Source organism: Oenanthe melanoleuca, chromosome Z (assembly GCF_029582105.1).
Source record: "Oenanthe melanoleuca isolate GR-GAL-2019-014 chromosome Z, OMel1.0, whole genome shotgun sequence".
Lineage (NCBI taxonomy): Eukaryota > Metazoa > Chordata > Aves > Passeriformes > Muscicapidae > Oenanthe > Oenanthe melanoleuca.
In genome coordinates, this window is record NC_079362.1 from 33,945,961 (window position 1) to 33,969,716 (window position 23,756).

Here is a 23,756-nt window from a genome sequence, read left to right on the forward strand (position 1 = left end):
AACATTCTTTAAAAGGGACTGAGGTTAGCTAATGTGACATTCAGCTACAAGAAGGACAGGATGGAGGATCTGGGAAACTACAGGTCATGTCAGCATGTCTCCAGTGCCCAGGAAGGCTGTGGAACAGATCATCTTGAGTGCGATCACACAGAATGTGCAGGACAATCAGGGGATCAGGCCCAGCCAGCATGGGGTTAGGAAAGCCAGAACCTCAGTGACCAACACAATCTCCTTCCATGACAAAGCGATCTGCTTAGTACACAAGGGAAAGGCTGTGGATGTTGTCTTTCTGGACCTGAGCAAAGCCTTTGTCTCCCATAGTATTATCCTAGGGAACCTGGCTGCTCATGGCTTGGATATGTGCTGTTTGCTGGATAAAAACCTGTCTGGATGGCTCCAAAGAGTGGTGGTGAACGGTGCCACATTCAGTTGGCAACTGGTCACTAGTGGTGACCAGTACTAGGCTCAGTACTGAGGCCTATGTAATATATTTATTAATGACCTGGATGAGGGGATTGAGTACCCCCTTAGTCACTGTGCAGATGGCACCAAATTGAGTGGGAATGTTGACACACTGAGGGTAGGGAGGTTCTGCAGAAGGAACTGGACATGCTGGAGAAGTGGGCTAAGGCCAGTGGTAAGAGATTCAACTAGGCCAACTGCAAGTGATACAGCCAACCAACAGGTCCTGCCCTTGCATCACAATAACCCCAGGCAGTGCTACAGGCTGGGGGAAAGGTGGCTGAAAGCTGCATGGTGGAAGAGCGCCCAGGCATGCTGAACATGAACAGAGCCTGAACATGATCCAGCAGCATGCCCAGGTGGCCAAGAAGGCCAATGGCATCCTGGCCTGTATCAGCAATAGTGCAGCAGCAGGACTGTGGATTGTCCGCTTGTACTTGGCACTGATGAGACCACACCTCAAGCTCTGTGTCCAGCTCCGGGCCTTGCAGAAGGACATTGAGGTGCTGGAGTGCGTCCACAGAAGGAAATGGAGCTAGTGAAGGGTCTGGAGCACAAGTCTTATGAGGAGTGGCTGAAGGGAGCTGGGGTTGTTTTAGCCTGGAGAAAAAGAGGCTCAGGGGTGACCGTATCACTCTCTAAAACCCCTTGAAAGGAGGCTGCAGCCCGGTGGAGTCCTTCTTCCAGGTAACAGGAACTCAGCCTGCTCCAAGGGAGATTTATATCAGATACTACAAAATATTCTTCCACCATAAGGCTGGTCAGGCATTGGAACAGGCTCCCAGGAAAGTAGTTGAGTCACCATCCCTAGAAGCGTTAAAAGAAGTGTAGAAATGGTGTTTGATTCTACTACAAATTCCTGGCGGCAAATGCGCTATGTACTACGAGGTCGTAAGAGTGACTGTTCTCTTCCTCTCAGCGGGCGGGCTCTCAGACTCTTGGGGAGCCCTGCTGAGCAGAGCTCGGTTTCCACACGCAGCTGCCACCGCCCCGGCACGGACCTTGCCGCGGGGCGAGTACGAGCTAAGGAGCTCAGAGGCGAGCCGCAGGCGCGGCACGCCCGCCGCCATGATCGCACCGGAAGCCGCCGCGGCGCGCGGGGGGCGGGGCGGCGCGGGGCGGGGCCGGGCAGGTACCCCCCGCGCCGCAGTGCACTGGCCCCGCCCCTTCCCAGGCCCCGCCCTCCCCCGGGCCCCGCCCCTTCCCCGAGCGGCCGCGGGGGGAGGGGGACGAGGGGGCGCCGCGGCGGCGCTTGTGGTGCAGCCGCGCTCGCTCGACCGGGCCCCGCGGTCCCCGCCGCCTCGCCGGCGCTCCCTCCGTGCCGCCCTCCGTGCGCCCCGCACCGCGCCGCCGCCCGGGGCGGGGGAGTCGCGGGGAGTGGATGCCTAGCAGGCAGTCCGGGGCAGAGACCTGCGGACGCCATGGGCTGCTGCAGCTCCGCCGCGCAGGTGAGTGGCCCGTGTCCCACTCCCTTTTCCGACCCGCCGTCCTCTGCTGCAGGGCCCTGTCACACCGCCCGCGGCCCCCTGCCCGCCCCGCGGCTGTGCCCCCCGGCCCCGCTCTGCCCCTGTGGCTGTCCTGTGGCTGCGCAGCCGCTTGTCCCCTCCACAGCCGCACTCTCTGCCGGCGTGCATCCCTCGTGTGTCCCTCGCACCGCAGCTTCCCTCAGGCTGAGCCCCGCTTCGCTGCCTCCCGCCGCGGAGCCCCGCTTTCCTGTGGCAGTGCATCCCCCTCGCTGCACCTGTAGCGCCGTTCTCCTGTGGCTGCGCGCTCTCCCGCGTCCCGGTCTGTAACCACGCTCTCATGGCTGGGGACGCGTTGCTTTCCGTCCCCACTTCACGCTCCTCCACCAAGAGATCTGCCCTCCCGTGACTGCGACCACCTTGCTTTCCCCTCCCGTAGCCTTGTTGTTTCGTGGCTGGGTACAACCCCCTCACATCCACTCGCCCCAAGCCTTCATACACATGAGCTGTGCACCTTTTTGCTCCCTTTGTAGCCGTGCTTTTTCCCCTCGTGGCTGTGCACCCCCTTGTACACCCTGCCCCCCCATAGCCTTGCTCCTTACCATGCAACGCACTTCCACCCTCTGCGTACTGCTCTGTGTGCTGCTTCTCCTGTGGATCGTCTTCACCTTGCCCCTTCTTCCCCAGCCCTCCTTTGGCTTTGCAGTCTGTGGTATACCCTGCTCCACTTCCCTGCTATGGCTGCAGCTGCAGACTTCCAGTTCTCCCCTGCCATCCTCGTAGGGCCTTGCACCACTGTCCTGTGATCTCCCCCCGCCATGCCTCGGTACATCTCCCTAGATAGCTCTGCATGCCCTGCCCTTCCCTGCAGCATGTTCTTTGGGGTCCCGCCCGACAGAGAGAAGCTATTCCATGGGAGAAAAGTCATCGGCCCCCTCAAGTCCACTCCCCCTGGAAAGGGAGACAGTCCTAATCCCAGCCTCCTTCCTCGTTCTGTGGCTGAGGGTTCAGGTGCCTCCCTACATCCATTTCCCTGTATGTGATTGGTCCCGTGCGCATCTCTTGTTTCCGAGGTCGGTTTTTCTTTCTTCCCCCTCCCCCTTCTCTCTGCTTTGCCCTTACTGACTCCTTTTTTTCCCCCAGAGTGGTGCTGCCAGGCAAGGCACAATCGGGAGCTCCACCCAACGCTCCAGTTTGCGGCTCTGCTTCCCATTTTAACTTTGCCTTTGAACAACACGGCCAAAGCTATGCTGTTTTTTGCGTGGCTCTTTTCCGAAGGCTGTAGTATGAATGATCACGACTGATGCCTTGGCTGTGCTTTTCTCGCTTGTAAATGTTAGTTTCCTTTGGCTGTATCGCTTGCAGTGGCTGAATCCAGCTTCCAGCAGACTGCTTATGTGGGAAAGTCCGTCTCTGCTGTCCCAGATGACTCATCACAGATAGGAGTTTTTGTAGCTCAGCCGTTCAGGCAGACTTTTATTTTTATATAAGAGCTCTGTCCTTTCAATGCAGAACACTGCGGAGAGCTGTCCAGTTGCAATAGGAAACATCCTTTCTGTGTAGCAAATATGCTGCAAAGAGGAAGGCAATCAGCTTTATGGTGCATGAACAAATGATTTGAATTAAGAGAGTGAGATATATGCTAAATGTTAGGGGTGGATTTTGAAATTGTTCAGTCACTGCAGTAGACTGTCAGAGGATATTGTGAAGTCTGTATTGTTTGAGGTTTGCTAAAAACATGTTAGATAAACATCTGTCAGGAGTGGCTTAAGGAAAGCTGGTACAGACTTGGAGCCCTGAGAGTGAAGTTGGTGTTTTGAAGTAATGTTTTGAAGCCTTTTTCAACCTCATTTTCTGTGATTTTCATCCAAATTGCTTTTCTTAAGTGTTTTGTAGGCCCTTTCTAGCTCTTCTGTATGAATTTGAATTTCAGGTCACAGTTCTTTTCTTAAAGGAAAATGCAGGCTTATTTGTGGGCGATGTTAGAGGATGAGTTGGTTTGCATATCTGGCCTATTTGTGAGTTCCAGCTGACTGATTTTGGGTTTTAGGGAAATTTGTTTTCTACTGTATAATGTTAATAGTATTCTACTGAACTTTTAATTTGCCTTCCTTATGTGTGGCAAGATACGGTACAACAATTGAGCTTTGTATCCCATATATGAATGAAGTATAAAGAATAGCAGTTTATTTAATTTCCTAACCATAAGCAATTGTGTGTCTCCTCAGGAAATCCAAAGCAAAGGCTAGTTGCTAAATATTTTATCAGCAGTTTTGTCTGGTATATGGATTACAGAAACCTTGCTACATACCATACAGCATTACATTCGGTCCTAATGTCTATCCTGTCATCCCTATTGTCATTAAAAATAAATGTTGTGTTCCTCATCTACCATGGTCTTTGAACTTCCCTCTCTTAAATTTTTCCTGGGCGGGAGTCCATCAGACACTCCATGTTTGCTCACCCTCTTTTTGCTTCTTCCGTTGTGGCTTCATATTGGTCTTTGCCATAGTATCTCCACTTACCATGAACACTCTCATTCCTTATGACTTTGTTTTTCAAGTAGATTTCTCATAAAGTTTGTTTTTCAACTCTCTAGCCTATTTGATCTTCATCTGCTAATCCCCATTTCCGTTTCTGACAGAAATGATTACTTCTGTTTTGATTCTGCCAACCATCTTATCTGATTTCTGCATCTCCAAGTCCCTTTCTCATGACTGCCACCTTCTCCTCTCATTCCTGATAATGCGTCTACCTGTGACTGATGGTTGAACTGGATAGATTTCTTTGTAGTTTTATTCATAGCTTTTATTTCATACTCAGTTATCCATTTTTTCTCCCTAGATATGTTTCCCAATTCCTTTGCTTTGCAGGCTGTCTAAAGGCCTCTGTCTTAGGCCTTTTCCTATGCCTCTCCCCCAGCAGGATCTAAAGGTTTCCAGAGAAAAGCTGATTAGAATTGACATGTTTATCTTTTTTCAGCACTATCGATTGCTACTTATAGAGATGTATTCTCTTGTTTGCTTTGTGCAATTTTTGCCTTTTTATCTACCGAAGGCCCCATTCATTCAGATTTTATGTTTTAATTTCAAATTCCAGGTTTTTACCTCCTGCTGCCATCTTATTCATTTCCTAATTTTATTCTGAGCTGCTATTCTCTATCCTTAAAAATAACAGCACTCTAGTCTATTTCCCTTCTTTTCCAACATGAACAGAGGAATGTATGTTTGTTGTCACGCATTCTTTCTTACCTCTTCATACTAAATTAATTCCAGTCTAGATTCTGTGTTGCGCTGAAACTGTGTTCAGTTAACATCTCTGTAGGCTTCTTGTGCCTATAGAGTTGTGAGCATTCCACATCTTTCTTACCTTCCTTGACCTCTGTTGCTTTCAACATACGCATTTCAGCCTATGTAATCCTCTACCACATGGTATCTTATTCTCCCTGGGATGTCTGTAGTGCCACAGAATTTTCTGAGTTGGAAGGAACCCACAAGAATTTTTGAGTCCAACTCTTAAGTGTCTGTACAGGGATAGTAGTGTTGTTTTGCGATTATTTACTACATTTTACTCTCTGATTATGGTTTGTTTGCCACTACTTTTGTCTGTGTTTATACTTCCAGCCTTTTCCCCCTTTTTGTTAACTTCCTATTTTACCAAGTTTATCAGCTTTATCTGTTAAGAGTCATGTTAAATTAAACTTAATGCAGCCATACCGGACTTTCTTCCAGATGAGCTAATTCTTTCTGTTGCTCCACTGCTGTTTTGCCTGCTGAGGTGATTAGAACTGAAGTACTTTTTTCCTCCCTTTCTTTCGTATTTTTGCTTTGCTTTTCCATGTTTGCAGCAAGTTCTTTCACTTCCCCTGGTGTAGCTTCTTCTGTGATCTCCACTATTTCTTTGTCATCACAACTAGGATTCTTCTTTAATTCTTGTACCTTTTCAATGTTACCTGTTGTTTCTCCTTGGTTTTATGAGGACGTCACCATCTTTTTTTTCTTTAGCGGCTTTTGCAGTTCTGTACTTATTTAGGATCACTAACCTATTGTTTTTTTGTGCTTGCTGTCTCTTTACTATCACTGTCTTGAACCTTGAGCTTGTAGAGAAAAGCTTGTGAAATGTCAGCAGCATCTTAGCTGTTGTCTTAAAGCAGTCTTATTGTTACTTATTGTTAGTTATCATGAACAGATCTTCCTAACATTCCTTTGAATTGTAGTTTAACCAAAGTGTGCTGTCCTATATGAGATGAAAATTTTTAAAGGAAGGGACAAATACTGAGGTGGAATTTCTATCTCCTGTCTGGTATTGCTGTTACTTGTCAGTACTTCATGGTGTTTCAGCCCACTGTCGTCTCTTGGCCATATCTTTATCATGAGATGGGTGTTGTCACAAGAAGCACCCTTCTGTCTGGATGCATCTCTTTTGTCATGGATCTGCTGTGCAACAAAGCTTGAGTTTCTTCTTACTTTTGATAGACGTAGCTCAAGTTTGTGGGGGTTTTTTCTGTTTGTGCTGTTTTGGAAATTATCTTCTCTTACCTAAATGTAGGGATCTTTTGAGCAAATGGTGCTGAAGTTCTGAGTTGTTAAAATAATTGCATTTTTTTTTTCAAATCTTTAGTTTTACTGAGGAAGAAAAATGGAGTTGAGTGCTGGTATTCTCTTCCCTGTTTTTCATTATTCTCCTTTTCCTGTGGTATTTTCCTCTATGTCACAGCATCAAATAATTTTAACACTGGGTTTTCAGGAAGGAACCCTTGGAGTTCGTCTCTCCTATGTTGCCACAACTGTTAGGCTGTGCTGTAAGTCTGCTTGTTTGAACTAATTCATATAGGTTTTTTGTTTGTTTTTAAGCAAGAATCTTATTTTACAGTATAACTCAAATTGCTCCACTAATTTAGTTTATATCATAGATCTGTAAAGTTTGCATTGTTACATTTGAGGGGACAGAAATTCATAGATAGTGAAAGGGAATTAGGTGTGGGGAAAGACAGATCTTAAAATACTTTCTCATGGAATAACTGTAACACCTAATCTGTTTTCCCTTCCTGCTGTTCTACAATGGAAGTAGCTGATAGTAGCTAGCAGGTGTTTGCTTTGGCAACATGTTGTAGGAAACAAGGCAATTTATTGAAGTCTTAGTGTTTGTGTTGCACTTGGGGAGTGCTATGTGTGTTTAAAATAAATTTACAGCTTTTTACATTAGTGACTTAATCTACGATATGTGTGAGAGAAGCTTGAAATATTGCAGGAAACTGGAGGCATGACTGGGAAAAACAAAGTGCATGTTATTCTTGGTGGTTTTAGTGGTGACCCTGGTTTTTGAAAGACTCTAAGAACTTCCCGTTATGAGAGGAGATGAAGACAGATCATCTCTTAACTTTGCCTTGAGAATCTGCTATCAAAACAACATTGGATAAATCTGAATTCCTGATTTTTTGAAAAAATGAGCAGTTCTGATGAGTGTCTCTTCTGACTGTTATGGGCAATACAGATTACTAATTGTACATCAGCTGTATATCTTCAGTTGTCAGAGGTTCTTGCAGTCAAACGAGCTTAAGGGGCATCAAAACATGCCTGTTTCATTTTGGGCATGGGTACTGTCATGGAAGAAGACCAGACAAATAATGGTGTTGATGAAGGGAAACAGAATGAGTTGTGAATTCTCTTTCCAGGAGATAGGAAGCTTGATTTTCCTTTCAATATATTGACAGTAGATGAGGCTTCTGTTCTAGCCTCTGGTAAGCAGATGTAGTATGAAGGATGAAGTGTACAAGCAGGATCCAAGAACATGCTGATGATAAGGCATCTCATGGAACTGCTTCTGTATGTATTTCTGGTCTCTAAGCTCTGTTAGTTTCCTGTAGAGCATGAGATGTCCTTTTATAAATGCTGTCACAAGCGACTGCACAACCTGTGCAAATAACTTCTTTTGATCTTAACATAGAAATATTTCAACTACATAGATATTTGTGAATACTCTACAAAATTCATTGAGCTTTTCCTAATGAGGACTAGCTGATCTGAGGTTCAGACTACCTTCCAGTTGTATCACTTCTTAAAATTTGTCGATAGTGAGTTATTTCCTTTACTTTGTCAGGTAATTCAAACATCAACATTTTAAGAACTTCAGGAAGTGATAGTTTGTACTGGGGACAAGCATGGAACATAGCATCCTTACAAATTTTTTTTTAAATAAAGTGAAAACAGTTTTGGAAAAGACTGATTATCGCATTTTTAATAGTGAGTGCTAAATCAAAGCTTATGTTATTGTAATCTATTTAGCATTTAGACTGCTGTCAGCCATCAGAGTTTTAGGTTAATGATTGTGAGAGTATGTTAAGTATCACCCAACTGATGGCTTTTATTTGTCATTCAGAAGAAATGAGTGTGTTTTTAAAGTTTTTTGAGTAGTGAAGTTGTCAACTGTTTTTGTGCTGCTTACTTTAAGGCAAGGTTTGGCAGTAACTGTGCATCTCTCTTCCGTAATTGGCTACTATAATTTTTGTTCCTATGAACTTAGCTTGATTTCTTTTGTGAAAAGTAGAACTTGCAAATGAATTCAACAGAAACTGTTTTTGATATTTTGTATTTGTATCTTTCCTCCTTTGAAGCAACTTTTGGAAAATTGTGTAAATTTTATGTTTACCTTCTAAAAATGGTTATGCAGTGTTGTCAGGCTATTTCTACCTGTTGACTAAACTGATTGCTAAGTTTTACCTTTGTTTTATGAAGCTGTACTGAAAGCTTGTCCATCAGATTTAGAGAAAGTTTGTGTTGGTGAATATCTAGTAGGGTTCTTTTTAGGTTATTCAACCACTTTGACATTTTCCAAACTTACGCAGTTAATGAATGTCATTGCATTCATTGGTGTGCTTTTGCTAGGCCCCCTCTTTTTTTTTCTTTTTTATTTTTTTTTTCCCTTTTTTTTTTTTTTTTTTGGTTTGATTGGTTGGGTATTTTTTTTTTATTTTGTTTGTTTTGTATTTTGTATTTTCTTTTAAACCTTTTAGGTAAGCAATTTTCTAATGTGGAAAAGAAGTTTATAATTGTATGATAACAGCCTCAAGAGCATCTCTATATATATTGAAGAAGAGGGAAGTGTCAACTTTGTTTTGAAGTTCATAGTCCAAAAGCTTAGTTTTCTTTGCTTTAATATGATTTCAACACCCAGTATGCAATGCTCGGTAAGAATAGAAAATTACTTCTAGTATATTGGAAAACTGATTCCATACTGCATGATAGTTTCTAGCAGTTGCTATTTTTATCAGTAGTGTTGCTAGACTATGGTGAGGACATGATGAGCAGAATACAGTGACTTGTACTTCATAATACATATGTGCCTGCTCTTAGTTAATGTAGTTAAGCAGCTGTCTACATCAATGAACACTGATCTATTTTGGTTTGTTTTGTTTTAAACTGAAATCAGTCTTTCTGCTCTCCAGATATATTATTTGACTGAGGAAGAGACCTCTGAATGTTGTATACAGATCTACAGAAACAAAACAGGAAACCTATTTAAGTGCTTTGTTCAAGGTCACAATAACCATGTCCTGTGAATGCTTTGTCAGATTTCCCATAGTTTGCTGTGAAAAACTGCAAAATTATTGCCTAATTATAAGGAAGTATGCTTATGTAATAAGATAAGGGCTTGACATATTTCTTTTTCCATTCTCCTCCCACTTTTTGTTACATAAATCAGATAGAGCTTTCTTAGTTTCTGTTATTCTAATATACTCTCAGTGTCCTCAAGCACTGCCCTCTTATTGTGTGTCTTATTAAGTGTTTTTCTTGTTATGCCAGAATTTTGAACCCGTAAGTCAGGAATTTTTATTTAAGAAGCTGTGGTTTTTACTTGGCAAACACATTTGAATATAGGATGCATTTTGAGGGAATGCGTATCAAGCTTCTATGAATACCCCTGTAAGTGGCAACACTGTTCCTTCTCACAGCAGTGCTGTGCAGGCCATGAGCTCCTAATGAGCTGTGATGTCCTTGGTCTTGCATTTACATGAAGACAGTGCAAAGAACAGAGGCATCGTTTTCTATGGAATGTCTTCCACATCTCATGTGGAGACCAGTAACTTGGGAGTTCTGCCCTGGGATTCCTGGTGGCTTTTTTGGGTGTGTCTCAATGTCCTGTGATAAAGCTAACATTTGAAATGTGTTTTTAGTTGTGTATTTTACTAGTCCTGAGTTAGAAAATATTTTGTAATTTGTCATTTGCAGTCTGTAGAAGTAATTAAATTTGAAATCCCGTGAAACAGGTTGATGAACAAGTAGAAAATTCAAATGTAGTACTGTAACTTGGTGTGTGCAAAATATCTTCAGAAGTAAAGAATGTTATGATGTTTTTGTTTTGTGGTTTTTGTGGGGGCTGTAGGTGTTGGGGGGTTTTTGTGGCTTTTTTTGGTTTTGTTGCTTTGGGATTTTATTTTGTTACTGTTTTGGTTTTGTTTTCATGATTGATTTTTTATTAATGATTAAGAACCATGAAAGTATCAAAATTGCATTGAAATGGGTATTTTAAGCCCCTGAAAAATATTACTGTGATATTTGTAAAGTATTCATATTTATTGTTCATTTGAAATAAATACTTAATAACATATAATAAAGAAAAGAAACAATAACTAAATAACAGAGCTTTTGTCTGCAGATGGCCTGTCTCTAAACTTCTAAACTGCAGCAGGTGTGCTGATCATGTCAGCTTTATTTAATCAGCTGTGTTATGTTTCGAGATAAATATTTCAGTTGTTGATTGAGGTGGAGATATGTAATCAAGGAGTTTTGAAGCAATGTTTAATATGAGTTGACTGTAAAGATGCATGGAAGATGATCTACAACACAGCATATGCCACATTCAAGAGTGAAGTTCCCATGTGTGAGTTTTCAGGGTAAACATCCTTATATTACACCATTAGTAATACTCTAAGTGATACCTTATGTGATCTCAATTTTGTTCATGTTATGTTAAAAACTTATAGATACCATTGGTGCAGTCGGAGAACATTAGTGAAATAGAAGATGTGGACATCCTGAATTGGCAGTATCCTTAATATCTGAAGAGAAGCAAAGTATAAATTCATTACCTTTTGCTGAATAAAGCAGTATTACACCATCAGAAAACTTTTTTAGCATTACTTCTGAATTTCATACATAATGGGCAGGTGCATCTTTTTAGTGGACTGAGTACTGGAAAACAAGTGGTGAATGCGAAGTCATTCAGAAAATAAGGATGTGGGTGCCTTTATGTAAAATACTGGTATATGGCTCTAGGTCTGAAGTGTGACTAGTGTCTGCTTTGCAGTAAATTGAAAAATACACTGTTATTCTAATGAGGTTGAAGCAGAAATTCCACAAAATTTGATGTTGGACTCCAGTTGTGTGTCCTGTTATGCAGTCCGTTTTGGAATTGCCCTAAGGTGTTTTGGCTTCTTTCTAGAGATGGCTGGGACATGCTGCAGTAGTGTTACAGTGACAAGTTCTTTTGTCCCTGTAAGTGGGAGACATTGCTTCGGTTTTCTAGGTCTTTGTCAACTCAAGCTTCTACCTCCCATGAGAATGCAACCATTAGCAAGCTCTTTGAGGATGGAGGACTATTACTCTTCCCCAGAGGTAGATCCAGGCCAAGTCTACGCTAACAATTATGGAGGTATTTTAATTGATACTATGTGGTTCATTCTTCCTGGGAACTGGTATAATTTAGTAGAGTAAAAGTTTACAGTAGCTGGTGTGTGTTTCTGCCCTAGTAGTAGTGGAGGTGTACCAGTAATATGCTTTATAATTAACAAGTTTTATTGTGTACCTGAGGGATTGTCTGAACTCATGATAGAGTGCTATAAGCTGCTGGCTAGTGTTTTGTCTGAGCACCTTATGTCAGTCATGGAGAGGAATATAGGTAATGGTGAACATTTTGGCTAAGTCATCTGTGTGCAGGGTTCTTAGAGTTCTTGGTGGAGTAAGCTAAGGGTGTATATGGAAATGCAACATGGTTGGTAATGTCATGAACTGAAAATAGGTTTCATTCTTCAAGCATTTCATTGTTCTGCACACTTAAAAAGTGGTTGTGCCACGTGAAAGTTTTATAGAGAGAACCAGTTTACTTGAGTTTTACTTTTGTTCTCAGAAAAATACTTCTGTGGGGAATTGAGTGTGAATGCTTGGGGTCAGGACTTCTGGTCTCTTTTGCTATAGGCTCTAGGATTGTGGTCTGTTCAGAGGTGGAAGAAGTTTCATTAGGATAAGATGTAGCTGCTGAAAATTCTTCTTTTAAACAGCTGCGTAGTGTAGAAAAGTCCACTGTGTCTTGGTCAGAAAAATGCCATATCTGTTAAAACTGGAGAATTACTCTCTTGCACTATAAATAGTTTGGTAAACTAGTAAATTATGGCTCATCTTATTTGTAGGCGGAATGCTTCACAGTAAAGGTCAACATGTGATTAGTACTGTTCTCTAGCTTGCAAAGATGTAAAATGAGTAAAATACCATTTCCTTAAATGGCCATTAGGAAACACTGATAAATGTTTCAGGAACTGTCTTTTTTCTGTGTGGGTATGTTTATAGCATTTGAATGTACGGGGTTAAACTTGGCTTGCAGGACAGCTTCTGAACAGGTGACTTCTTGGTCATCACATTTTTAACCCGGCTTGCCCTTTTCCCAAGGAGCCATGCACTCACATGTCATTTGGTGGTATGCGCTGTATTGCAAGTGGACCCTCCAATTCTGAAAGGTTGAACTTGCATCATAGGTGTAAAATTTATGTATTCTGTACTCACTGTGCTACCTGAATAAACCAAATGCTCTTTATACGATCTGTTGAATCTCTGGTATTTTATCTGAGTCAGTCTGCCTTCTAGGAAAGGTGGATGTTGCAGGACACCGACAGTTCCCACAGAAAATGCCAACCAGGATGAGAATCCTTTTTTGCCTCTAAAGGCCATTTATTAATGCTGTGTGCACACTGTGACTGTTTGTCTTCTATGAAGATAGTTAGCTACACAATAATTTCTGAATTCTAATTTAAATAAACAAAGAGCAGTTGTGTCAATTTACTCTTCTGTATTGAACTACAGTTGAATGTATTCTGAGTCAGGAAGTTATATCAATGTAATGAAAAAACAGAGAATTTAAAGGAGATGTAGTTAGATTAATATGATTCTTGGGATAGGGTTCTGTAACAAATTAACAGCAAATGGACTTAACTATCTGAATAAAGTTGTGACTTTATTCTTACAACCTTTGTGTTCATATGCAAATTGGAATTCTCCTATACTCTTCAGCTGCTATAGCCAAAGTGGAGCCTAGAGTATAACCTCTAGGTTCTCCCATGTTATTCGTTTTCATCCAGTGGTTGTAACTCATGGCAGTTATTCACTAGGTTGTCCTTAAGTCAGGCCACGTGCCTCACTAGCACCTGAATTCTCTTTTTCTTGAAACGTGTCGTCTGACCACTGCAAGACTTTTTCTTTCTGTTTCCTGTACCATCATGATGTTGCAACATTATCAGTTGATGGCAGATTCCATCTTTATCCTAATCTTATTCATATCTTTGCTACTTACTCACAGCTTGATTATCTGTGTATGTAGTGCTGCAGATGTTCTTTAATTGGCTTCTTGCTTCAGTCTCATCACTCCCAAATTTTACATTGCGTGAGACATGTTGTGTTCAAAATAAGTTTTCTTGGTCTCCTGTTGAAATGCTGTGTTATTTCATCTTTTTATGCTCTTATATGGGTTTCACTCTGGTTATGGCACATGAGTTCTTGTATAGCTGCATCCAGTACTGCTTTACAGTTAACAGTGAAAGTGTTTTTGGCTATACTGGTTTGGCAATCCTGTAAGAAGTATATTGCAATATGCAGAGGAGACCTACTCTTTGGTGCTGCAAAGGTATATTTTGGAAGTGGCAGCAAGAAAGAAATATGGAAGAGGAATTTCTGTTTTTGCTCTGGAATGATTGGATGCAACGAATGCCAAGAAAATAACCTCTTTTTATTTTGTATTTACATGCAAGTGCTTTTAGTCTTGAGAATCCATAGCTCTGAATTCAACCAGGAAAAGCCAGTCGTTAATGTCCTGGCATTCTTCCCACTTCCTCTTCTACAAGAGAAGTCTTAATTGCAGACATCCAGTTTTCTAGGTTTGTAGTACCAAAGCACAGTTGTAAAACTGTGATACTGACGGTTCTGATTCGGTTTTGAGTTTGCTAAGTCTTGTGCAAAATGGAAAGATGTAAACTTCTGGATACACTCATCTGGATTCTTAAGTAAATAATTCGTAAAATCAACACAAAAAAGCTGTTATGAGCAGGAAATGTTCCCAACCTGCAAGTTTGTCTTGGAGAGAAAGAGTGATTTGCCAGCCTTCCACTTCTGACTAATAGTGCTCCAGATTCTCTGTGCTTTCATGACAGTGCATGCTTTGTTAATGGCAAGAATATCCTTAGAGAGCATAGTATGAATTATGAAAGCTCTGTTTTAAGGGAAAACTGGGCATGAATCAAATAATTTCCAATTTTTTTTTCTCTAGTTTTCTTGCATAAGCAAATAGTACAGGTTCCTAATCTATCTGGAAGAAAAGCTGAAATGAGCAGAAGTGCTGATTTAAGCAAAGCATGTCTCCTAAAGTGTTATGGTATTTCAGTCACAATGGAGACAAAGCATAGTTTACAGATTGCAGAACAAACAACATTTGTTAGACCTTATGTTGACCATGGATTAACAGTTTATGCTGCCAAAGCATGAAAATCAGTTCTGAGTAAATGACTAAGGGTGTAGAGTAGACAGGGAGCAATCACCAAAGAAACACAGACACCAACATCAAAGACAAAGATAAAGGACTGTGAAGCTGTGGAAGAGGATTCATTGGGAATCCAGAATACAAGAAAGTAAGAAAGTAAGAAGAAAATAGTATACAGATAAGGGTAGCTAGCTTGGGTTTTGGTGAGATCTGACGACAATTTTAAGGATGTATGATTTCATACGTTGTTACCATGCTAGGTGGTTAAATTGTAAGTTAGTATGTATCTAGTACTTGTTGAGCTCCCTCCAAGGATACTTTTTGTTCAGTGCCTTCCTGAGGGTTGTTGTTGTTGTTTGGCTTTTGTTTGTTTGTTTGTTTGTTTCTTTGAATTTTATTTTGTTAATGCTTTTTGTTAAAGGTTTTTGGTTTTTTTGCCAGAGTAAGAACCATAGACAGCAAATTAATTTATCATGTAACTTTCTGACTGTGTTCTATGTAATGGCATCTAAAGTTTCTTTTTGACATGTAAGTTGCAGTCCACTTACTAAGTAAAATGGATTACTTATGGTAACTGTGTCTAGCCAGGCAACTGAAAACCTTGCCAGAGCTATTCAGGCTTTTAAAAATCCTATTAAAAGATTTTGTTTGCAGATGGTACAGAGAGGATTAAAAAAAACCCAAACCAACAAAACAAACAAAGCGCACTCTGCAGTGCCTTTTGCTGCTCCCTCTTTTGCCAAGGGCAGTTTGCTCATAAGACAGCAGCTGTAGCTGAAATTTATCTCTGCTGTTTGTAAATAAAAGTAAATTTCTAAAGTAAATTTCTAAATTCCTTGAAGTGAATTTAGGACTAGGAAGCATGAAGCCTTACATATTTTATGCAATTATGATTATGCTAATTATAGCAACATAAATGTCACAATCCTGTTGTGAATGTTAAAGTGTGTTAGTTTTTGAGTGTGAACTGCCAGGACCAGAAGATTCAGTTTTGTTGAATGTGGATTGTAGAATGCATAGTGTGACCTTTTAGCATCTCTCACTACTGAGTAAAATTTACTGAATAAAATCTAAAAAAGTTTGACTGCTCAGAACTTACAGTGAATTTGGAGTTTGAATTAAAACAGTATTTATCATATCTGTAAAACTATATTTATCACATTTGTAAGTGGAACTTCCTTGATAAAAGATTGAAAAAATTAGCATAGAATTCCCTAATGCAAAGCTGGATTACTTAGAAAACTGCATTTTTTTGAAGTGTGATGCATGCAGGATTTCATTTGTTTACCTAGTTTTTAGCTTCTAATAGTAGGATTTGAAAATATTGCTTTGTGCTTGTAAATCAAAAAAAGACAAAGTCATGAATACCAAAAAACTCTTCTGGCTAATATCATGTAAGTTACATGCTATTCCTTTTTTTTTTTTTTTTTAATTAAAAATATGCAAAATGCACACTGGAGATAAAAGCTGTTGGCATTTCATCCAGCTATTCTGTTTTAATTCAGCATTGACATTTGCTACCTTGTCAGCAAAATCTTGAAGATTCTTTAGAGGCTTAAGAGAAGAAAATAAATTCAAAATTTGAATAGGTTATCCCCTTTGTTCTGTCTCTGGAGAGAATGGTTGTGTATGTAGTCTCCTTATATCAATCTCCTTTTCTTCTTCAAGGATTTAAGTAGTGTCTGCGGTTTTTGGGTCTCAGTCAATATATCTGAAGATTAACTATTTTTGAGTCTGCTGAAAAAACTTGTCTGTGTAACTGTGATTTTTTAGAAGTAGCTGTAATCATTATTTTTGTTTTAACAAATTCTGATTTGGAGGTTAGTTTTGTATTGCACCTTGTGCTTTTTATTGTTCTGAAACCTTTTTGCCTAAATGACTGTTTATAAGACTCTAATTATCTTAGCAATGTATACTTGAGGATTTTTAGCTCATGAGTGGCAAACTATCTGAATTGCTTGGAACTACCTCCATCATTGAGTATTCCAACCTTTAATTATACAGTTTTCCTTTCTGGTACCATAGCAATACAGATGGATTTCTTCACTGAAGTGTTGAGCTTGGCTGCCTTATGGCAGGTAGAAAACTGTTCTTTAAACAGTAATTTATTGCATCCTTTCTACACGCATAGTTCTTGTTCAGCCTGCCAATAGTGTTTGAAAACTTAGGGGTTGTTGTTAAGTTTAATCTTTTACCCTTCCTGGAAATCAGATTACTGAAAGGTAGCTGTGGAAGACTGCAACAGGAAATATTGGGAAATTCATGCCATTAATTTCTGTTTTGTGTTAATAAAAAGACAAGTGAAAAGAATCTGTTTTGTGGATAAACATCTATAAATTTCTGGATAAATTAACGTTTTTTTCTGGGTAAATAACTATTTGGTGATCTAGCTCCTGTGGAGGCACTTCTTGAGGAATCTTATATGAGCATTACTCTTTAAACCTTTCCACCAAGCTTCTTCAAATATTTTGGTATTTAAAGATGGCTCCTGCTGTAGGTAAATTACCTGTAGAGTAATTTTCTGCCTCCTTCTATTATGAACAGACAACTAAAGTGTTGTTAACCTCATCTCTCTCTTCTCACATAAGAGTTCCAAGCGAGAATGGAAGCCTCTGGAAGACCACAGCTGCACAGATGTACCATGGCTGCTCTTATTCATCCTCTTTTGCATAGGAATGGTAAGTAAAACTCAGAGCATTTTGTAAATGTTATATAGTTGAAGAATTTGCATTTGTAAGAAAGGAATTTTAAAACCTGTCAGTAACCTAATTACTGGCAAAGATCAGGATATAGTTGCATGGGAACCATCAGCTGTAGAACAGAAATGGTAGTACGTACATATCAAAGGCCTTTGGTAAGGATCTGTAATTTATTGTTGGTGCCAGTTCTTGTTCCAGCTTTTCTTCCCCTGAAATTGCAGTCTTAATGGTAAGTGATTTTTCAGCATGATAAATTATCGCTTGACTTGTTCCTTATTGGACTCTGCATGTCCCAGAAATGATAGCTGGGAGTCTGGTAAAATATTCTGTGAATCACAGTAAACTTTTTTGTGAGAAACAAAGATTCTGACTATCAAAGAGTTAACTGGGTTTTTTTTTTATTTGTTTATTTATTTATTTTTACTTAGTAGAAGCACCTATTATTAACAATCATATTACTAATTATATAATCTTTCTTTCAAAGTTTTAATGGTTCTCTATGATGAAACCATCACCTTTTCCAAGTGAGCCTCAGAACACTCTACACTTTTTATTAAAAGACCAAACCTCCAAAAGCTGCAGATTAATGAAAACAAGAAGTATGCTTCTTTCCATCTTGTTTTGTTTCATGGACCTATGTTTTCTACTGTTCTTAAACAGAGAATTTGTATTGCTGTCTTGTACTGCTGTGTTGCAAGGTGGTGTCTGTAGGGGGGTTTGGGACTTAGGTGCTCTCAGCTTTCTTTTCTGTTTTCCCTTGGTCAGTGGTGTTTGGAATAATTCCACTGAAAAATTTATTCTACTTTCTTCAGGGTGTTTTTCAATGGTTGGATTTAAAATGTAAAAATTGTAATTATTATAATTATAAAATATAATATGATTATTTAAAATCGTATGAATTACGGTGTCACTGTAATGTGAATATCTTAAAACTGCAAAAAGCACAGCATTCCTGAAGCAGGTAGCTCTCTTTTGCATTTTTTTTTCTGGTTTTGTTGATGTTCCCTGGTTATTCAGTTATACTTACCTGTTCCCCCAATTATAAATTAGATTTCTGTGTTTGAGTGTCCCAAATTTTCCTGTCTAAGCAGTGTAATATACAGAGCAATCTTCTGACTGGGTCATATAGTTACATTTCTAGGAGACTTCACTTGCAGGGTGAACTACCCACATTTTCACTCTTCCATGCCAATGTCATTACCTGTTGTCATCATTTCATCTGATCCTGCCACTGCCATTTGTTGCTCCATGCACTTGTCTCAGCTGTTTACTCCACTTACTCTTCTCAAATCTTAGCCTGTCTCACATGTGAAATCAGTTCCTTGGTTGTAGTGGACTGAGCTGATGGTTAATTTTCCTTGTCAGTGGTTTGCTTATGAAGCTTTTGTTTGCATAGTCATTGCCTTAATCTTGGTTTTGCTAGTGAAATTCCTGAAAGTTCATAGTAAGAGCTGCCTATTTAAGAGTATTTTCCATATTACGTGGTCTGAACCATCTTGCTTTGCGTGATAGCTTCTTTCCTGCATTTAAAACCGGCATCTGAAACCGTAGTGGCCTTGACCTGGTCACTTGCTGTAAGAGGATTTCCTTAAAAGAAACTTGTGTTGGGTAAACCTCTTCATTCTAGCTCATCTTTAAAAGTACTTAATTTCACAACAAGAGAAAAAACTCTGACAGGAAGGAAATCTAAATTGTGTGGAATTGTCTAAGATGCATAGCAATCCTTGATAATTCCATCTCTGCTTGTAGCTCTCCTTCACTGCCTGCCCTTGCCCACTTGCTGACTTTTCCCTTCTGCTTCATGGCCACTTGCTGACAATATGACTTTCAAATAAACCACATACAGGAGTCTTAACTGTGCTTGTGTAATATACAGTGTTAGATTTCTGAATCCTCTTTTATCTTGCATTCAGTTTTATTATTGCACAACAGTTCTCTGTAATAATCCTTGTCTTTCTTTTTCCAGTCTGAAAGAATTTTTAGACAACCTCTGCTTAGAACTAAATTAATAAAACAGACTTTTCTCAGCTGTCAGACAGAGCATTGCTAAACTATGGGGTTTTTTTTATTCCTCCAGGGTTTTATCTGTGGCTTTTCAATAGCTACAGGAGCAGCTGCAAGACTGCTTTCGGGATATGACAGTTATGGAAATATTTGCGGACAGAAAAATGTCAAGGTGGAGGGAATAGTCAACAGTGGTCTGGACCTCACACAGAAGAAGTAAGTATATGGTAAATTTTTTCATTCTCTAAACCGGGAACAGCAAAACCTTTCTTTCTTTTAGAGTGGTTTTAAATAAAGTGGGAAAAGGAATATGCTGACTCATTCCTACTTGTCCTTTGACACTTTTCTTACTTAGAGGACAGCAATTGTTTGTAACAAACAGCAACATTAGATTGTATGTTGGCAGATATGCAATATGAATACTGCTAAAGCACTGAGGAATTACTTTTTCCTCAGTATCCATTTCATGTAGGATATTGTACTAGGCTGCTGAAAAGTCTTGTTTGTTAGAGTTTTAAGTGTGACAAGTATTCTCAGATTTGGGAGCTTTTGATATCAATGTTTGCTTTTGATGTCGTATGCTCAGTTTCTACCGCTAGGCGTAAGGGGAGATGAGATACATCTGCCGCATTAGAATAAGACTTTAAAATTTAAACTGTAGGCAGAATGTGACTTGTGGAGAAAATGCACAAGACTTTAAAGGTGCGTATCATGCTGCAGTAATAGTACTGGAGCAGTGGCAAGAATTCTACACTGACAGGTTGAATACCTGTGAATGTCTGTTGAGTTCTGTCTTGTCAGTCAGACAAGCTCAGAGTTCTTCTGTACAACTTGGGCAACATAAGAAAGTAAACTGTTTAGCTTAGTACAGTGATATTAACTGACAAAAAAAAGTGGTTTTGTCACTGTTACTTACTTCAAGGACCTAAAAAGTTACTAATTTCTGAGTATGATAGCCTTTTTGATTTGATGATTTTTGTAAGTTATTTTGGAAGCATGCTTTCCTGCTTATTTCGAATTGCTATTCTAAAGATTTCTAAATATCTCATTTAAGATTTAATGTAGATAAAACCAGAAAGATTTGATATAAATAAAATGTCTGGAACTTTTCACAGATATCTTTTGTCAGAAAAATTATTTCTTAATTTAATTGCATCTTTCAAGAAGGTTGAAAGGCTTAAAGCTTATGCAGCATAATTTTCCTATTTTTTTTACAGAAACATTTTAGCACTTTCTAAACCCATGACTTTGTGATTCTAGTGTTCTAAGAAAAAATGCAAATTGTAAAATCATAATTTGAAGTTTACCTTTAGAAAGAAATGGTGTCTGAATTCATGTGAAGGTAGAGAAAATCAGATGCCTTATTGAAATTTAATATTGGGATAGTCTTCTACATGTGACATACCAGACTGTCATGTGGGGAAACATCTACCACTAAAATTCCTCTTGTAATGCTCAAAAGACAGCAGATAAAAGAGAGACTTTTTAACCACAGCTAATTGACAGAGCGTTTTGTTTGTCAAGAAGTCTTAATGAGATTCAAAAGAATTATGCTTTTCTAACAAAGATGTGGCTTGAGGCATGATTTAAGCAGATTAATAACACATATGAGTTATAATCATCTCTATTTGGATAAGAGAAAACCCTCTGCTAAGGCAGATTATTCTTTAACTGTTCACATGAAGTGCCTGGTATAGTCCAGGGGATCCAGTTTTGGAAGACATTGTTTCTTATATAAATAAGTGAGTGATCCTTCTTTCTCTCACAACCCATAGTTTCTTCTGAAAAATTGCCAAGCAAATTTAAAAAGCTATCTGCTTTGCATCTGTCTCTAGCAGATGGAGTTCCTACAGTGTCTGAGGTGGAGTTCATGGGAGTATTTAATGCTATTTTTATAGCAGCACTTTGCAGACAGATTGTAAAAATAAACTCTTCTTCTTGCATGTACATTTCAGTTTGTGTAGAGAAAGAAAAGACTTTTAAGCTCCACAAATGGAGCTCTGGAAACGAAGTTATTCTCATTTCATTTTGCTTGCAGGGTAATTCCATTTTCATTTCCTAGTCCAAGGGCTGAAAAGTTAAATCATCTGTAAAAATAACATTTTCTTCCTTGTATATGACAGCAACCCACAGGCACTGTCATGTGGAAGTGAAATTGATGTGGTCTGTGTGGATATGGAAATCTGTGTGGTAAGGGTGAAGAGCAGAGTTCTCACAGGGATATGATTTGCTCTGTGTACATCAGATATGCTGAAACCAGTGAGATGAAATATTGGGAAGGAGGATTTTACAACCTGGTCTCATGAACAAAGAGTGGGTCAGTCATCCTTTTATTTTTACATAGTAACCATAACACACTTTAATAGTCTGTTTTCTAGGGTCAGACATTGGATTATGCTCTAGATCTGGCAGTGAATTCCAGTTAAACCTATCTGCTTCAAGTAAGCTCTTTGCTTTACAAGTTCTGGTAGTTATAAGGGGTTAAAATGACCTTTTATTGCAAATAAATGATAATCATAGCAGCCAAATGTAAGTCCTGAAATGCTAGTTCAGTCTGGCTTTTGATCACCAATGCATTGTTATTTGGACAGAATTCAGTTTTTGCTGTCTACTCAACTGCTAGGAGATGTGCATAGGATATGTGTTCAGGTGGCATCCTGTCTGAACACCTTTGACCCCAGGAAATGCTTGAAGTTTAGGTAATAGGAAAACCTGGGGGTGGTTTGCAACATGTACGCAGAGAATATGAGTGAAACAGTATATGCCCTACTGTTGAAGAAATTTTTGATTTTAGACTCTCATCTCCATTAGATAGTACAGATCAATTATGATATCTGGTAGCTCTATCTATGTGCCTTGGAAGAAGAGAACCTGAACAAGAAAAGACCTAGGGAATTCTTTCGCTTGCAATCTAAATTCCCTATCCCTTACATGATGGCCTGGACCAACAGCACTTTAGGGCCTGGAGTGGTCTTGCTTTTCGTTGGTTTGCTATTGTGTTACCAAGTGGTTGCCATGTGGTCACCTACAAACCCTCTTAGACTGGATTTTGTGGAGGTTTCTCTTGGTTTGTACTCCATGTTGCAATATGGTCATTACCATATAGCTCGTATAACACACCCTATGGGGTGTACACTCTAGCTGTTAATTTTTAGGTAATATTTAAGATGCTAGCGTTGTCTAAGTGTTATTATTGTTCAGATTACTAGCTCGGTTTTATCTTATTGCTCTACAGCTACCTGAAAGGATGGGGGAATCAGTCTCCACTCCCAGGTAACAAGTTACAGGATGAGGGGAAATGGTCTCACACTGTGTAAGGGGAGGTTTCGATTGGATATTATGACAGATTTTTTTGCCTAAAGGTTATCAAGCCCAGGGAAGTGGTTGAGTCACCATTCCATTTAAAAGATACTTAAAAATAAGATATTTAAAAGTGTATATTTGGCATTTAGGGATGTGGTTTATTGGTGGGCTTGGCAGTGCATTTACAGTCAGAGTAGATGATGTGAAGGTCTTTTTCAACAGAAGTTAATCTGTCATTCTAATTCTGCTTTCTTTTAGTTTAAAGCCATCCCTTGTCCTTTCACTATTTGCCTGTGTGAAAAGTCACTTTGTCTTTTACAGAAGCCCCCTGTAAGTACTGGAAAGCTGCCAAAAGGTGTCTCCACAGCCTTCTCTTCTCCAGGATGAACAGCCCCAACTCTCTTAGCACATCTTCATACGCTCCAGCCCTCTCATCATTTTCATGGGTCTCCTCTGTACTTGTTGTAATGGGTTCATGTCTTTCCTGTACTGGGCATCCCAATGCTGGGTGCGGTATACAAGCTGAAGGATGCCCTTGAGGGGAGAGTAAAACTTTCCTTGCTAGTCATGCTTCTTTTTATGAAACCCCGGATACAGTTGGCTTTCTGGGCTGCAGGTGTACATTGCCAAGTCATGTCCAATTTTTCATGCACTGGTACCTCCAAGTCCTTCTCTACAGGGCTGATACTTCATAAAGATGCATAAATGTGCATATGTTGTAAGTCTACTATATTGGTTTTTCAAATAGCAAACATATTTTCATTTGCAGTGTTGAAGCATCTCTAACAATATGATTACTTTGTTTATGTCATTCTTTGTATTGCTGATATAAGTTAGTTCCTTAATAGACAATTGCTGATTGTAAACAATTGAAATTGCAACACAAAGTATGTAATGACATTCTTATAGGGGGAAGCAAAACCTGTCCTGTGGTGGCAGAGTATGACATTTTCTGCAGTAAAATCACTTATTTTCTACACATAAACTTTATAAACAAAATTTAACTTTTTTTCTGTAATGGTGTTTCCTAGAATTTTGGTTCTTGTTTTAGCTGTGATGAAGTAAAAATAATCTTACTTATCTCACT

General features: G+C 39.6%; 1 protein-coding gene across 6 annotated transcripts in view; it reads left to right on the plus strand.

Annotated features, from left to right (window-relative positions):
* Positions 1–1,658: 1,658 nt before the first annotated feature.
* Positions 1,659–23,756, plus strand: part of SLC27A6 (solute carrier family 27 member 6) — a 139,752-nt gene continuing 117,654 nt past the window's right edge. For all 6 annotated transcript variants that reach the window (XM_056514652.1, XM_056514653.1, XM_056514654.1 and 3 more), the window contains exons 1-3: positions 1,659–1,910; positions 17,252–17,341; positions 19,440–19,582. In XM_056514652.1, coding sequence (XP_056370627.1) covers positions 1,884–1,910; positions 17,252–17,341; positions 19,440–19,582 — 260 coding nt within the window. In that variant the 5' untranslated portion in view covers positions 1,659–1,883. The remainder of the gene's footprint in view (positions 1,911–17,251; positions 17,342–19,439; positions 19,583–23,756) is intronic.